This window comes from Cydia strobilella, chromosome 5 (assembly GCF_947568885.1).
Source record: "Cydia strobilella chromosome 5, ilCydStro3.1, whole genome shotgun sequence".
NCBI lineage: Eukaryota > Metazoa > Arthropoda > Insecta > Lepidoptera > Tortricidae > Cydia > Cydia strobilella.
Window position 1 is genome coordinate 9,364,916 of NC_086045.1, and position 16,222 is coordinate 9,381,137.

Genomic DNA, 16,222 nt, shown 5'->3' on the forward strand with positions numbered 1-16,222 from the left:
TATAAATAAATAACAATTTAAATTGTGTTGGAGTAAGAGACAATAGAAAATAGAAGAGGAGTACTAATTGGACATCTGCTACGACACGACCTGGTCCTTAAAAATATCATAGAAGGAAAATAGAGGGTAAGAGAAGAAGAGAAAGACCGAGAATAAATTATTTCAACCAAATAAAATAAAAGGTTCCGGTCGTGTCATACCAGAAGGTTAGGGCGTTGGCAGAGGACCGGAAGAGTTTACTCCACCGACAAGAGCACAGCTCTTAAATATAAAGAAGAAGAAGAGGACTTCCTATTTTATAAGAAAAGATTTAAAAAAATATTAGGACCGACCCATGCTTTAATGGTTTTTATTAGTGTTTCCATATACCTATGCAGAATAGTTTCTTCAGTTTTTCTTTATACACCGTTAAATTTAATTTTTTTGATACGTTTCTTTTAAATGTTTTTAAAACAAACAATACGTTTCTGGTATGCCCTTTGATATTTTATATTATTTTATTTTTATTTTTGTTAATAATAAAACCCTAAAAAGTCACCGTAAATTTTAACTGTCTAATACCTACGAGTTATGACATAAAGCTGGCTGACCGACAGGCCTCAAAACCGAGTGCTTATCACGTTTATTTATGAGGTTACGTTTGTAAATATTTATTATTTTATTTTTTGATGTCATGTCATGTACCTATCTGTGAAAATATCAACTACCGTCAACCTGAAGAGATTTTTGAGATACATCTCGTTGACAAACGGCTAAACAGATAGACCGACGGACAATTTCCAGGGCACGGAATTCTTAAAGCGGTTAATATGTTCATATTAATTTTATCATAAACATTTTACGATAATACTCATTTACCTCGGTTACCTAGCGATTAACTTCATTTAATAATTTAAATTAATCATGAGTATCATTACCTAAAGTGGAGTTCAATAGAAATTGCCAATAATGTCAACAAACCAATTTACCTTAGGGTAAATTAGGGTAGGGTTATTCCGTAATCTCGTAGGTACTTTTTAAGGACAACCATCATTTCATCAATAGTTTAGGTATATACTTAAATCTTTATTTATAGCAATTATTAGTTGAAATAAATGATAGTTTGATTTCAGTAAAAACAACTTGTAAAAATATTAGGTTTATATGTCGAATGCTAACAAAAACTTATTTTTATTTATATTATTTGCCATTTTTATTGAAGTCCGCTTTATCTATCTTACCCCGATGTTCACATTTACGTTCTGCGTTTTGTCAATGTACATATCTAATATTTTATACCTAATTACCACATGTTAGGAAAATAATAACGAACTCACATTCAAACAATTGACACTGAAATCTGACATGTAACCTCGAGTCACAGTTTTAATTTGGACAATAGTGTATTAATTCATGGACAATATAAAGGCAGACTCGCACGGGCCAAAGTAAATTGAAATCTCATTGAATTCGGGGAATGCGACGGCGTCGAGAGGCGGCTGGTGCGAATTTAATTAACCCCTTGCTGGCTCGGTGAGGCGAATAGAACATGGAATACATATGTGCCGAAATTGGTGCGGTTAACTTTGACGGTCAGTTATGGAAAATATCGAATTTAATTATCCCTAAAAGCAATATGCAGATAATTAATGTATTGACACTGTGTAAAATATTATTATTTCGTTATGTTATTACAAAACTTCTAGATTCAATTAAATGTTAAATTAACCTTATGAGTATAACGCGTAAAGTTACAAAATATTTGTAACATAACATTTGTACAAAATACTAGTAAAAATATTTTTAAATTCTTCTCTATACATTTTTTGCAACTAAGTAAGAAATACTATCTTCTTTATTTAATTGATTTATTTTTAACATCAGTTACACCATAAGCAATAGATTCATGTAGGTATTAAATAATCAGAGTGTAAGATCATTTAATATTCTATTATAAATATGTATAACACTATTTTATTATTCAAGCATATCAACTTCAGGCACAATTATAGAATTAAACAAAGTTTTAGAATGTCTATTAAACCAAACATTCTTGAAATTACTACGAAATTATGGCACCATCATAAAATGTTCACGGCGGGTGTTAAGCTAAAATTAGTATGCGGGGCTACTCTAACAAATTGCTATTAACACGAATTAGTAAGGAGAATAAACACGCCGCATGTTATTCGTTGTAAGTGTAACTTCCACTTAGTGAGATCCCTGCCCGCGAATCGGGCATTAAGAGTGCTTTCACCCGAAACGTCGTGTGCATCCATCCCTCTAAAAATACTCCCGTGCAGAAGGATCAACTCGAAACGTTTCTATTCCACAGTGAATAGAAAAAACAAGAGATCATTATTTATTACTTCGTTAGTTGGCTAATTTGGTCCATTGCCAGCGCGACGCGGCCACGCTCTCGCGCACTTTGCGCGGATGAAATCGTGCGTGTGCGCTCTAACTGAATATTAAGTATACTCTGAGAAAATGTAATACTATTTCCCAATAATAATCGTGTCTTCTACCGCGTTTCTAATTGAGTCATAAGTCATTTGACAATTTAAGCTTTCTTCTTTTTTTCTAATCCGTATCGTTATCAACTTTCATAGCCGTAATTTATTCCGTTAGAGATATTGGAGATCCATCAGAAACATATTAACGTCGTATTTAAAAAGTGGTTTCGCGATTGTTTCAGCATGAGCTTTCCTTCAATAAAATATTCAATAGGAAAAATAAGTATTGAGTTTGTACGGGCGTCGAGGTTAAATTTCACGCTGACCCAAACAGAAGCTATGCGAAGCAAATCCTCGCGGGAAGGGTTGAGTTGCGATGGGTCTAAGGAGGATTTCTCAAGAGACAAACGGGAGTTATGCCCAAAGGCGGGCGGGGCGCTAAACAACGGGCGCGGGCGGCCCGCCCCTTCTTTATATTTTCTTACTGCGTTCGCCGCCTAGCGGCGCGGCCGGGCCCCTTACACGCTCGCTCGCTCACTAATTGCGCATTCTTCGCATAGTTTAGCCCTCCCGGCTAACCCCTCGCCCTCCGCCCCCCGGACCACGTGAAACCGTGCGCCGACGAAACTTTCATACTCCCAGGATATTGAGCGGTTTTGAATGTCTTAACTCACGAACGTGCAAGCAGTGATGCCAGAGTACTGACGTAGTACGCAAACTGTTCCGAACTACATAACGCACCAGCTGAGCTTCGTCTGACTTACCCTACCATGCAGCGAGTCGGTATATATTATGTCGATCCATAACGTCTTTTGTACTAAGAGCAACTTGACTCAGAAAATAAGTTTGTGTTATAACAGTTGTCAACTTTTATACATGTACAAATAGAATCAAGTAGCGAAGACATCAACACTTTTCATGTCTCGCTTGTACAAAATAAAACTCTTTATCGTACATCTTAGTGAATAGATGATAAGATTAGTACCTACATCGATAAGAATAAGGGCGAGGGTGTGGGTGCAGAAACAAGCCCGGACAAGGGTGACGCACTTTTAGAGCGCTAGATTAAGCTCGGGCGGACACGTCCACGAGTAATGTGGTCATATATCGTCCGGACGACTCGCGTCCGCAATTATTATACACGCTCTTTCAAATTACTAGGGACTAGTCCAAATTACATTTATTTAATTTGTTTTGTAATATGCGCGAACCCTCAGAGTAAATTATTTTTCTTTATATTACTGACCATACATTTCTAAATAAATAAGCCATCATTTATCTTCACATTACCAAAGGAGCAGTAGACAAACCGATCTGACCATAATAACACTTTATTGTGTGGTTTAGTGATAAACATTGCATTTCGTTCCGTCTATTAAATCACTTAAGGTGGACACATCGTCTCTGTGGCAAATTTGTTTAGCAATTCCATTTGGCCCCGCGACGGCACTGAGCGGGCAGTCCTTTAATTAAAACCAGGACGTAATGTTGGCGCGAACTTAATGTGCGTCCGGCGGTGTAATGGCAGTGGCTGCCTTTAATTGTTCTACGTCAATTGCGTTCTATATTGTTCGTGACACTGTGATGTCAAAGAAATAGTACTCTCTTACAATCTACTATTACGTGTAGAGATGTATTCAGGAAAACGTTAAATATATTTTTAATTTATGTAAATAACTGATATCTTACGTACATTCAAAGTAGACTTTCTTTAACATTTAATTTACTAAAGGGAGGAAAGGTTTTAAGTGGCGATCGTCACGTCTTGTTAACGAGCTTCCTAAGTTAACATTGTAACGTGAAAAAATTCACCCTAGTCTTTGCAATTTGAGAAGAGAACATCTGTTTGTAAGATTTAATATTATGATGATTTGGTGATTGGTACGGTTTTGTTAAATTAATTCGATTTTAAATCGGAATATGTAATAATTTGCTATGTATCTACTACTATTCTACATATAAATTGTTAAATATCTTGCACGTTGTTATCATCTGCAAAATTAATTGAAAGTGTCTTCCGAATCGGAATCGTTGAAAATGACTAATAAGGCCACCTGACTTCAACATTCAGTTTCCTCGAATTAAAGACGTGGTTCAATCAAAGAGATAATAATTGTCTGTGCACGTCTTTCCGCGGAATCTTTTTGCGCAAACCGCTTTGTCGGCTGACATCAATACCTTAGCTTTTGTCTCGTGCCATATCCATTGTTCACTTTGGGCGAAACGGCCTTGATATCGCATTATAATAATGACATATTGGCTATGTGAAGCATTTATGTATTGCGACACCTCTATAACGAATGAGAAGCGAGGGAGGGATGATACTTATGTATTAGCCGTAGATAACACTACGGTTCAGATACACCAATAAAATTGCTAAATTCCTCTAGCATGTCCGGACTCACCGTACATCTTGCCCTCATCCGAGAGAATAATCTTCCGTCTTCCACATGGGGGGTAAATGGCGAGTGCCTCTTGAAAACTTTGTTCGATGTCGGGACTCCATACACCCTCCGCATCAGCTGCTGACAAGTCCTGGGTAAAGAATATAAACAATGTTGTTTTAGAAGGTAAAGATGTTTCTAAAAATATGTCCTATCGTGATATTACGAAATCGGGTTTAATATATGGACCAGACGTACGACTGTATGTCTGTCGATATTGCTTACAGATTCAGATGCGCGGCAAGGCAAAGAGTGCGTCATTGTAATTAATGGCTTGCTTCTATTCTCAAAAGAAAATAAAAATAACATTTCGCCTCCGACTCGGTCCAACCAACGAAAACATCGTGAATCATGGTTCCTTGAAACCACTCGAAGCGTAGTTTCTGTTTTGTTCTAAACGGCGAGTTAATATCATGCGGCGGCGAGCCTATCATTTTACAATGCTTCTTCATTACCTAGAATTTCTTACTCATGATGCAATATTATGGTACCATCGATGAGATCTGATGATGGAGACAGAAGGTGGCCATAGGAGCTCTGTGATAAAACAATGCAACGTAATTGTGTTTGGGGTTTTTAGAATTTTCTCGATGAGTATTAGTTGCTTGTGGAAAGAAAAGTACTGTCAGCGATAAAAGCTTGTATCAAAAAAATATTTTTTGCTTAAAACTTATTATTAGGCTTCCGTGTCAAAACGGTATATTTTATTTTATAAAAACACAATTCTGAAAAAAATATAGATATCACTGGTATGTACATATATCGCAGTAACTCGAGTAGAATAATTGTTATCAGTGGTCAAGTGTAGTGTTAAAAATTGTTAGGCTCTGAGGCCGCGGACTGGACGCAAGCATACATTGCGTTGCGCTCGACCAAATGTATGAACGTGAACGGCCTTGATTTGCCGCTCGCCCCTTGTGTCTAGTCCGCGGCCTTAAATAGTGTGGCTTTTAAGTGATAAAATAGAGCACATGACGCTCGCTGATATCCTGGATTTGTACCTTTTCATCGTCGCTCGCGTCGCCAACGTCGAGGTGCTTGGCATCGGCGCCGCCCGATCCGTTGGTGTCGGGCGCGCCGGCCGCCGTGCTCCACGGAGACGCAATGGTGCCGGCTGCGAGCGCGCCGCTCGCTGAAACAAATTACACGATATTTTTATACAATATATTTATTTATTTTCCAAAAGAAAGGTATCAGTTGTTGATATGGGCGATCCTAATGGCAGCGACGCTTTATTGACAACCGACAACAAGTTCCGTATACCTACTTTAAAAAAAAATACAAGGTTTTGCTGTAAGTATAAAACAATACCTTATATTGTTTAGCTTGTAAAAGTTTTAAATATTTATAAGCTATATGAAATGGCATATTATGCGGAATGAATTTTATCCTTGCTTAATTAAAACTAAACTAGTCAAACAAATAAATATAGGTATGCCTTAATAATTATTATATGCACATATTTGAACGTGGGTATGTCATATGTTATCAAAATATACCCTAAGAAACATATTTTATTTGTATTTAATACAAATTAAATGCAACTGATATGCATTGATATTTAGTTTTTCTATACCTATAAGTTGTATTGAATTATTCCGTTAGGTTAATTAGCAAGTCGAGTTTCTTTTTTTTGTGATTGGACTCGAGTCGAAAATTATGAATTTCTCATGTCATATGTTTAATTGCCTATAAAAATTGATAAACCCTTTTTAAATGAACTGTTCCAAACCACAGAATGACTAAACTAGCACTGAATTAAGAAAGTACTCTTGGTTATGTATACATATATATCTACGACTGTGATTGACTACGTTTTTCCATCAACAGGGTACTCCCGAAAATCAATAAAATCGTTCTTGTTATATTTCTTCTTATATATGGAACGGAAAACATCAAATAGCAGTTATCTCTAAAATGTGGTCACAGCTCACATACCTGTTGGCGACAGATAAACATGGCGTTTTTAAACTAATGTTGGTAGCGTGTCAGTGTCTGCTAATAGACAAGCTTTATTATAATTTCAGAACTTTTCCTTTTTTACGTAATAATCCCAACACATCTTAATATTCTTAAATCATTAAGGGCCGACGTATAATGGCTTGTGCTAGTTTGTGCTAGCGTCTCTTGAGCCTCTTACGTCAGACGATTTGTTTGTTTACCCTTTCGGATGCTTACACTGTAAACTTCCATTTTGTACCTATTGTGGTTACTTTGCATTGGTAAAGTACGTCAATTGACAACAATTTAATCATTTACTTTCCTGTTTGTATAGTTTATAGGTGAATGGTTGAAAATGTAAAAAAACGCGCAAGTCGCAAGAGTCGAGGATAAATCCGAAAATATTTAACACAATAAAATATATAAAAGTGAATTCGAAGCGTTCCGAAATCCGAAATATCTCAATACCGAAGAAGCTTTGTTCCCTCAAGATCCAAGAGCCAAGCTCGTGGGCATTCGAAAAATTTTCATATTTACTGCTAGAAATATGCAGGTACGAGATGTTTATAAATATAATATAAGAATATCAAAATGGAGAATTTCGTTATGAAGAACGCGAGTCGAGAGAGCAAAGTATGCGGCCGCCCGCCCTCCGCGTTGCGTTAAGGTGAAAATCCATGAAAGACGCTGACACGCTGATAGTGAAAGTATTCGCCGTTTTTCATGTAGATTTAATTACACTAAATAAGTAAATATGATCTGCGTGTATGCATATTGCATTAAACATTATACGAGGCAAAATAATAGTTAGAAAGAAATGTACTCGTAATATGGTTTAGTTTAGTAATATTGTAGTTATCTGCACGCTTTTTTTACTGCATCCGTCTTGTCAAATTTCTTTTTTGCTGTATCCTACTCATGTGGTTACTTACACTATGAACTATTTGCCTAAGAGTTTCATTTCTAACTTTAGTTAGCCCCGATCTACGTTGATTTACAAGTAATCCCATGTCGCGTCAACAAACCGCAGCTGTTGACAAAACATATCGTTAAAAGCAAACTCGCTTCGTGCATTGTGCTGTTATACTAAAACGAATTTATATGCGTTTTAGTATAACTGCATTACATTGCACACAAATCCTCTTATTAAATTATTTTAATAACGAGATTTGTGCGCAATGTAATGTATGTTAAGACCGAGGGTTGTTATTTTAAGATTTTTTAACTTTTAGTCTGTTTAATGGCAAAATAGGAATAACAGCTGCAATTAAATATTTATATTTCTTATCAAGATTTGCATTTCATTTTCATTATTGTTGCATATTATATTTTATTCGTTTATTTATGACTTTAAGAAGCTCATCGGTAACATGTTTATCGATGTTTCATTTTTTCAAGCACTCGTTATTGTCGAGAATTTATTTGGGAAAATATATGTTTATATTAATTCAGTTAGTTTCGACGACAATAGATGTAAATATGTTCTCATGCCAGTGATGTATTATCTTTATGAGAATAAATGTCTTTAAACCTATACCTTTAAAGGTCTTCCTATACACTGATGTACAACGGACGGCTACCATTCCATTTTTTTTACCATTATTTATTTATTTGTCTTATTACATACATACTTCCATACGTAAACAATTAATTAGGTGCTGAATGTATAACTAATAAGATTACTGGTATGCAAGTACTTACATACAAAAAACAGATTAAACTTAGTTATAAAACTTAACTATGGAACAAACTTCTAATTTTAGGTAAATAATAGGCATTTGTGATGTTCTTGCGTAACTTTCTAAATTTAACAACACTACAGTTTCACTTGATTACAGTGTAAGAACTATTTTGTTTTACAGTTGAATGAAAACAAACACATGCGAGTGACTAATTCAACTTCGCATTAAAGCAATCTCTCTGACGCGGTCGTCTAACAAAGAGCGCATCGTGAACGTGCAATAATTAAAATAATAAAGCATCGTTGGTGCCCCCACTCGCATTGTGTTTATATGACAAGTGTCCGCAATAACCGGGACCCTCGTATCAACGCGCTGGGGTCTCGTTATGATCAAACTATTCTGCATAGATAGGAGAAGAATAGTACTTTAGTTACGTTTAGTGTATTGCGTAGTGGCCGAGATCGATTATTATTGTGGATTTTTTTAATATCAAAGATATCACTCCGTAGTAGATGGATACAGTCTAAGGAAAAAACGTGCCTCGAAAATCACGAAAATTTGATTCTCGATCAGATGTCGCTACTACGTTTGGCCTACTCTCGGTTTCGTTTGTTATTTCACAATTTTAACGCATATCAGTGAAAGAATGAAAGTGAAGTCATTTATCCATATTTAAATACATTTTATCGTATTTTTATAAATTTTCATTTTTAGTTTTAAAGTGTGTCGATAGATGGCAGTGAATTTACTGTGGTTACAAAATTTACTATAACAGTACCGCTCTATAATATTATATCCTCTTTGCTATTATAAAACCTTTCTAATTATACAAAAATAATTATCTAAATTGACGTTTACATATTTTGCATTATATTTATTATATAAAACCGTCTCGAGTCCGAAAGTGCGATTTTCCTCACTCCAGGGAGTGAAACAAAGTAGCTTTTTAATTTAGTGAAGGCCATGAACCGCCACTTCATACTTTTTATTTTATTTCTGTATTATTCTGTGTAATTCGAAATACATTTTAACCTTTAATATGTTCTCACTACTGAGGTGTCAAATTATATGTGTCACACGAGATTAATTATTTTACATCTCGTGTTCTTGAGTCCCTCGCTACGGTCAAGATTCTAACTTAGAATCTCTCGCTTCGCTCGTGATTCAATTGTAGAATCTTTCGCTTTCTCGGGACTCAAAATCAACACTCGCCAGAAAAACCAACTTTCCTCTCTTGTTGCACAAATAATTATTTCCATCGTTTTTTCACGGAAACGTACGAACGTGTCTTGCTATTTCAGTCAGTCTCGGTACAAAAAATACTGAGGTTGACTGAAGTAGCATGACAAAAACAAACGTTTTCGAGAAAATACGATGGAAAACAATTATGCACTACATCTGTAGGGTCTAAAATCTATCATTTTTTTGTACGAGTGGACGTCTCAATTGTACGGGTTGTAACAATTTAGAGGTAAATAAAACGTTCTTTAGTAGGATTAGGATTAATAGAACCTCATACTGACCTCATCATAAGGTTCATATGCATTTCACTTTCTAGTGTTTCGGTTCTCAAAAGGATACAAAGATCTTTTTCAGGATCACTTCGTTGTTCGTCTATCGTGAGATCGTAACCCTTTTATCAGGAAAGCGTCGTGATGTCAGGTTGAAATTACTATTAAACTAGCGACCCGCCCCGGCTTCGCACGGGTGCAATGCTGATGTATACATATAAACCTTCCTCTTGAATCACTCTATCTATTTAAAAAAAAACGCCTCAAAATCCGTTGCCTAGTTTTAAAGACCTAAGCATACATAGGGACAGACAGACAGGAAGCGACTTTGTTTTATACTATGTAGTGATACTCAAGTCTAGTCGAAAGCTGTGGAAAAATGAAATAATATAAAATGCAAGCGTAAGATTATTTAGTAAATAACCAGTTTCTAGTACAAAAATAATAACTTAACTGTAATAATCAATTGCAGTCTTAATCCATGCAGAATAAGGCTCCCAATTTGCAAATAAATTGCACAATATTGCTTTAAAAACGGCCAAAAAATAAATATATGTGCCGTCCTCTGTTTAAGTAGCGCCTGGCGCAGTTGCACGCGATCTGAGACTTCTAAAATAGGAATGCATTTAATATCAGCAACAGAATAATTCCGGCAATTTAATATTGTCGGTCCCTTGATATCGCGTGTCCCTTTTAGAATCTATAATAAAAATTGCGTGTTTTCACAGGAACATGAATTTTTTAACCCTTCCTGCGATTTACTAATCTGCAATTGGAATAATTTCCCTTCAGGAATATACGTAGTGAGCGAAGAGAGGTTATAGGCATAACGGGATGATGGAAAAATAATTTTGGTTCCAATTAATATTGGCACCCCTCCGGAGTCCGGCCTATGCAGGCGGGGTGGGCCGGGCCACCTGTGAACTCGCGGCGGCGCCACCGCACCTTGTCCGAGCAACGGTCGAGGGTTGTGCGCCAAAGTATGTTAATTAATTTTTGGTTGACCGTTCAGGCGTTCAGTATTCGCTTTGCTCAAATCAGCCGGTCCTGCAATGTTTGTTTCTCAACTCAAATTATGATTTTATGATTTTTTTTAACGGTTGAAGAATAGGTACCTGTTTTATTCGCTTGACAAATACTTAATACGACCGGTCTGGCCTAGTGGGTAGTGACCCTGCCTATGAAGCCGATGGTCCCGGGTTCGAATCTCGGGAAAGGCATTTATTTGTGTGATGACACAGATATTTGTACCTGAGTCATGGTTGTTTTCTATGTATTTAAGTACCTATTTATGTATTATATATATGGTTTTCTGAGTACCCACAACACAAGCCTTCTTGAGCTTACTCTAGGGCTAAGTCAATTTGTGTAAAAATGTCCTATAATATTTATTTATTATTTATCTCTTTATTTTACTTGGGTCTACAGTTAGGGTTTTACAATGTGAGTATAAGTTAAGTAAAGTAAGAAGTAAAGTAAAATTTTATTTTTAAAATCAGTCAGTTACATAAACATCAATTTAGTGGATCACACTATAGCCAGCCTGTCCCGTGACTCCACGTTTGCGCGTTTTGTTAAGAGCAGTTCTATCTATCTAGTACAATTACAATGAATTAACAAGTTATAATACTGTGTATAAAAGTACAATATAAAAACACTTACAAAAAATATATAAACATAATAAAAAACCTAACCTAGGGTGCCGCCAGCAGCGAGACAGGGCCCAAGCTGCCGGAGGTCAGGGCCGCAGAGTGAGGAACCGGTGTACTATACACGCCGTGTCCAAAAGTACCGCCTTCTGTATCTGATATTATTTATTATTAATACTCGATCAAACTCTACAAATTTGGTCGCCCCTTTTCTATTAATTATTCAATAGACGCAACTCACCATTCATTTGCCAGAAAATATAGCGAGGAGTTTTATTAATTCGCTGACTGAATGATGATATACTTAGAAACTTTATGATAGTTTATGTTTCTTGTTAACCAGAGTCGTGTGTTTTGCTAACTTTTTTGAATGTTTAATAGTAGTAACTAGTAGTAGTATTAAAAAGAGAATACCAGTGGTAAGTTGATGCCAGAGCAACAAGTATTATAAATTACAACCTCTGCGTTAGAGAATGACAAAGTGTAAATCGTGACGGCATTACTTTTGTGCCACTAAACTGGACGTATAATTAATTTAATCTAAGTTCAAACGTTTAAGTCAAACGTGTAAGTTAGTTCGGATCTTAGGGTTCGATATATTTAAAGGAAATTAAGGTTGCTGCTTAATTACCTGGTTATTTTCATAAAATAAATTCAAAAGTACGAGTACATATATATATTAACAAAATAATACTTTCATAATTAAATATACACCGCAAAATTGTTCCCTATCTATTAGTGATTAAAAAATATATTTATTACAATTGACTTTTACGATGATATACTGACAATGATGTCAGTGTTTCTTAGATTTGTGGAAACCACGCAGTGAAAAATAAACATAAGCACTCTACCGAGTCACGAAGAGAATTCTGCCAACTTCATTTATAATGCCGATCGTAAAGACGTAACGTTATTATTGCCAAATAGGTAGTTCTTAACTTTATAACGTAACAATAGAGTGCAAAGACACATTCTCTAAAGTTAGTAAATGAATCATCGCGGTCGCTTCGCCAGCTGCGAATTAAGACTCCGATTGCAATATTCTTGGTGAATGTGGCTCGTCTTACAAATATTACAATATTACGCGCGATTAAAACGTTGTTGTCGTTGTAGTGATAGCATATATGTTTTATTATAACGGGTGTGGTCTGTAACACGAGCAAATAATTAAAACATAGATTGTAGGAGTACAATAGAACAAAAGTGTTACCGTTTGAGGAGTCAAACGGTGACACTTTTGTTCTAAACTTTAAAAAATTATGAAGTCTGGACTTCCTATTTTTCATACTTCAATGTATGCCATAATCATTGTTATTGATGTTGCTTGTTTGTTACTCCTTAAACATAACCAAAATACGCAATACATTGTGTCAGAATAAACTTGTACTATAAATCAAAACACAAGATATTTTTAAAGGTAGTTGAACAAAATGTTGGTCAGTTTGAGGAGTACCTGTACAGCCTAGTTTATTTTTGTGTTCGTGTTACAGGCCACACCCGGTATAAGGATATAAATCATAGGATGCATTCTCTTAAAATAACATTCAGTAACTCATGATTTTCATGATTTTGATTAAGTATTTTATTGTTTTATTACATAAATATTTACTAAAATAATTATTATGTTTAATTTGCTTTTTATTACCTACTCTACTCCTTTTTATTTATTTAAAATTTAAATCAGGCAAAAAGGCCCATACCTACCTATATACCATAACTACTATAAAACTTAATCCAGTAATATAACTATATCACTAAACTAAAGACGTATTATAGTTATATTCCTAGTACGATAGTAATGAATCGCTTTCGTATAACTATGTTACGACATATAATTATATCCCTAGGGTTATAACTATACATATAACGTCTTTATCTATCGTACTGCGACATGTCCATGCCAAATTGTAGCTTTCTAGCACTATTGATCACGGAGCAAAGCCTCGGACAGACGGACATGGCGAAACTATAAACTATCTAGGTGACTACGAAACCCTAAAAACAATCTCTTCTTTCATAAAATCAAACGAAGGGGCGTAGGTAGCTTTAGTTAATATACATACAATAAATTGTGTATAAATATTTTCCATAATGTCAATATCCAGGCAGGAAAATACGGACAACATTTTATATGGAAAAGCGGTCGTCTTAAACCTGTCGAAATACTTTTCAGCAATGATAGAAGCTTTATAGCTTCCTCATATAGGCCTATTATAAGGCCTTGCATTTCATTGTGTTTGAAATATGCCTAAAATTTTATTCGTCACATCATAACGTTGCGTACGACGGTAATACGGAACACTTATTACCGCAGTCGTGACTGCGGCCTTGGCCAATTTTTTATTATTTATAATTTTAGTCTTGGATAGTTGTAGTTTTATGTCGTTTTAATTTTAGTTTATAATTTTTACTTTTAGGCTTTATTTATTTTTGTTAATATTAATAATAATACTTTATATAAACATACAATATATGTCAGTTTACTTTTTCAGATATGATTGTAAATACATTCCGAAAGTTTATCTATCTTATTTGAGTTTTCCACTCAGCTACTCGAAGGTTAGCTGGAAGCGATCCCTTATAGGGACTAGTTCGCCTTTGTACCTCAAGTTCTTTAATTATTTTATTTCATTCAAACATAATTAAATCATACAAAAAGGTAATCCGCACAAGCATCGTCCTGACCTTATTCTACACTAATACAAAACATAATTTCTGCAACAAGCTTCTTCAAAAACAACCATAAACTAATGCCCATCCCCACCCTGCACCCAGCCCGGCCCAAAAGTTCCCATTATGCTTGCAGCATTCCCACGCTGTATGGCAATGGAAACCTGTTGGACCAGTCAAGATCCAGAGCGGGGATCATTTCTCCTCCCTTAAACGCCTGCCCAACTCCCTAAAAAGCTCCAGAGCCTCATTACCCAGGGTCCAGCAGTCTCCACAGCAACCGGTACGAAATCGTACACCACCTCCAAGGCGGAGTACTTGGCGTGTTTGAGCCTTCCAGCCGTTTCCGCCGCCGATCCTGCAGCGTTAAGAGTGTGTCTCAAATAAGACGCAACATATGAACTTACACATGTTGCATCCCATAAGAGACAATGCCCTTTCCGCCAGGGAACCAACGTTAACCCGTCCGGCCTCTTGCCATCCGTGCGTGACAAACCCGGTGGCTTCAGAACACATGGAACATTGGCCGATACCATGGCCCGACGTATTATGTCATTTATGGAATGGTGCCTCGGGAAACGTCCAGCACACCTTTGGCAACTCGAGCCGTGATGCCCGTTTTCCTCCACCATTACACTGCATATACAACGGTGCGCCTCACACACCTTACCCCCTAACCTCAAGGCCACTGCTATCCTCAAAGAATCATTGTCAAGCAGTGTACCCAAATGTGGCGAGGGCAAAGCATGCAAGTTCTTAAATTGTATGTAAAGCTGAGTCGTGTGCAATAAATTGATTACTAACCTTTCTTAATAAGCTTAATTTATACGATACAGAGTGGATCATAAAATAAAAGTACCTAGAGGCAACGAATTAAACGGCATAACTTTTATCTAATCAATACATGTGTTTGAGTGATCTGAACAAAACATTTTACTTTGCAAATGTGAATACACAAGATAATACAAAGCGACGAATTAGTGCCAGGATGAATACCACAACAACGTTTAGTTATTTACTTGAATTAAATAACAATTTTCCCGAATTTAAATATACTAACTGTTCACGGGTAGTGGATAGCCAATTGTTTTTCCATTAAGATTCAACTAGCTTTCTTAATAAGGGAGTACCGCGTTGGCGGGAGTGTTCCGGCGTATCCTCCTTTAGTTGGGTCTGAGTTATAGGCGCAATATTACTCAAATATAATATAGACGCCATGGTAACAAAGAGATACTTATGAAATTAAGGCGATAAATCAGCGCGCTCTGAGCGAGCCGGGCCATGAATGAGCCCCGGAACAACGGCGTATATGTAAATAATGTCGTATGCCGACGCCCGTACGCCCGCCTGCTTGAATATAAAGTAATATGTCACAGAACATTACTTGTCAAGTGATCGAATGCAAATAATGTAGCATTTTTGTGAAATTTATTCCATACATTAACGTAAAGATGTTTAAACAACCATTTGTTGCGATTGCTTTGAAAATACTTGTACAAAGTTAACTCTCATTTTGATAACTTAATCGAGGCTAAACATTAAACATTTTTTGACAAAAAACTCAGTTTCAAAACTAACTATTGTCGATTACTATACATTTCTTAATACAGTCATTTGCCACTCATCAATATTAATTAGATTGCAGTGTTGTAATTAGTTTGTAGAATTTCTATGACCTTCCCTTTCGGTCTCCGTCGTACAACCAGACTTGTGGTATCATTATCGCATTGTTACATTGCACGGTAAGGTACGTAAAATTTCAGCTCAATCGGAACAGTGTCCGATCGAGCTGAAAATTTGCATACCCGGCGGAAGTGGGTATAAGATTTGATGACAAACAGAGATTCCAGATAAATAAAAACTGGTATACTCAAACCATAACCTAACTCA

General features: G+C 36.1%; 2 protein-coding genes across 4 annotated transcripts in view; one reads left to right on the forward strand and one right to left on the reverse strand.

Moving 5' to 3' along the window:
* Window positions 1-16,222, forward strand: part of LOC134741701 (troponin I) — a 443,517-nt gene that overhangs the window by 244,855 nt on the left and 182,440 nt on the right. The window lies entirely within an intron of this gene.
* Window positions 1-16,222, reverse strand: part of LOC134741679 (protein scalloped) — a 73,961-nt gene that overhangs the window by 10,637 nt on the left and 47,102 nt on the right. For both annotated transcript variants that reach the window (XM_063674551.1, XM_063674553.1), the window contains exons 3-4: window positions 5,878-6,008; window positions 4,838-4,967 (exon numbers count right to left, since the gene is read on the reverse strand). In XM_063674551.1, coding sequence (XP_063530621.1) covers window positions 4,838-4,967; window positions 5,878-6,008 — 261 coding nt within the window. The remainder of the gene's footprint in view (window positions 1-4,837; window positions 4,968-5,877; window positions 6,009-16,222) is intronic.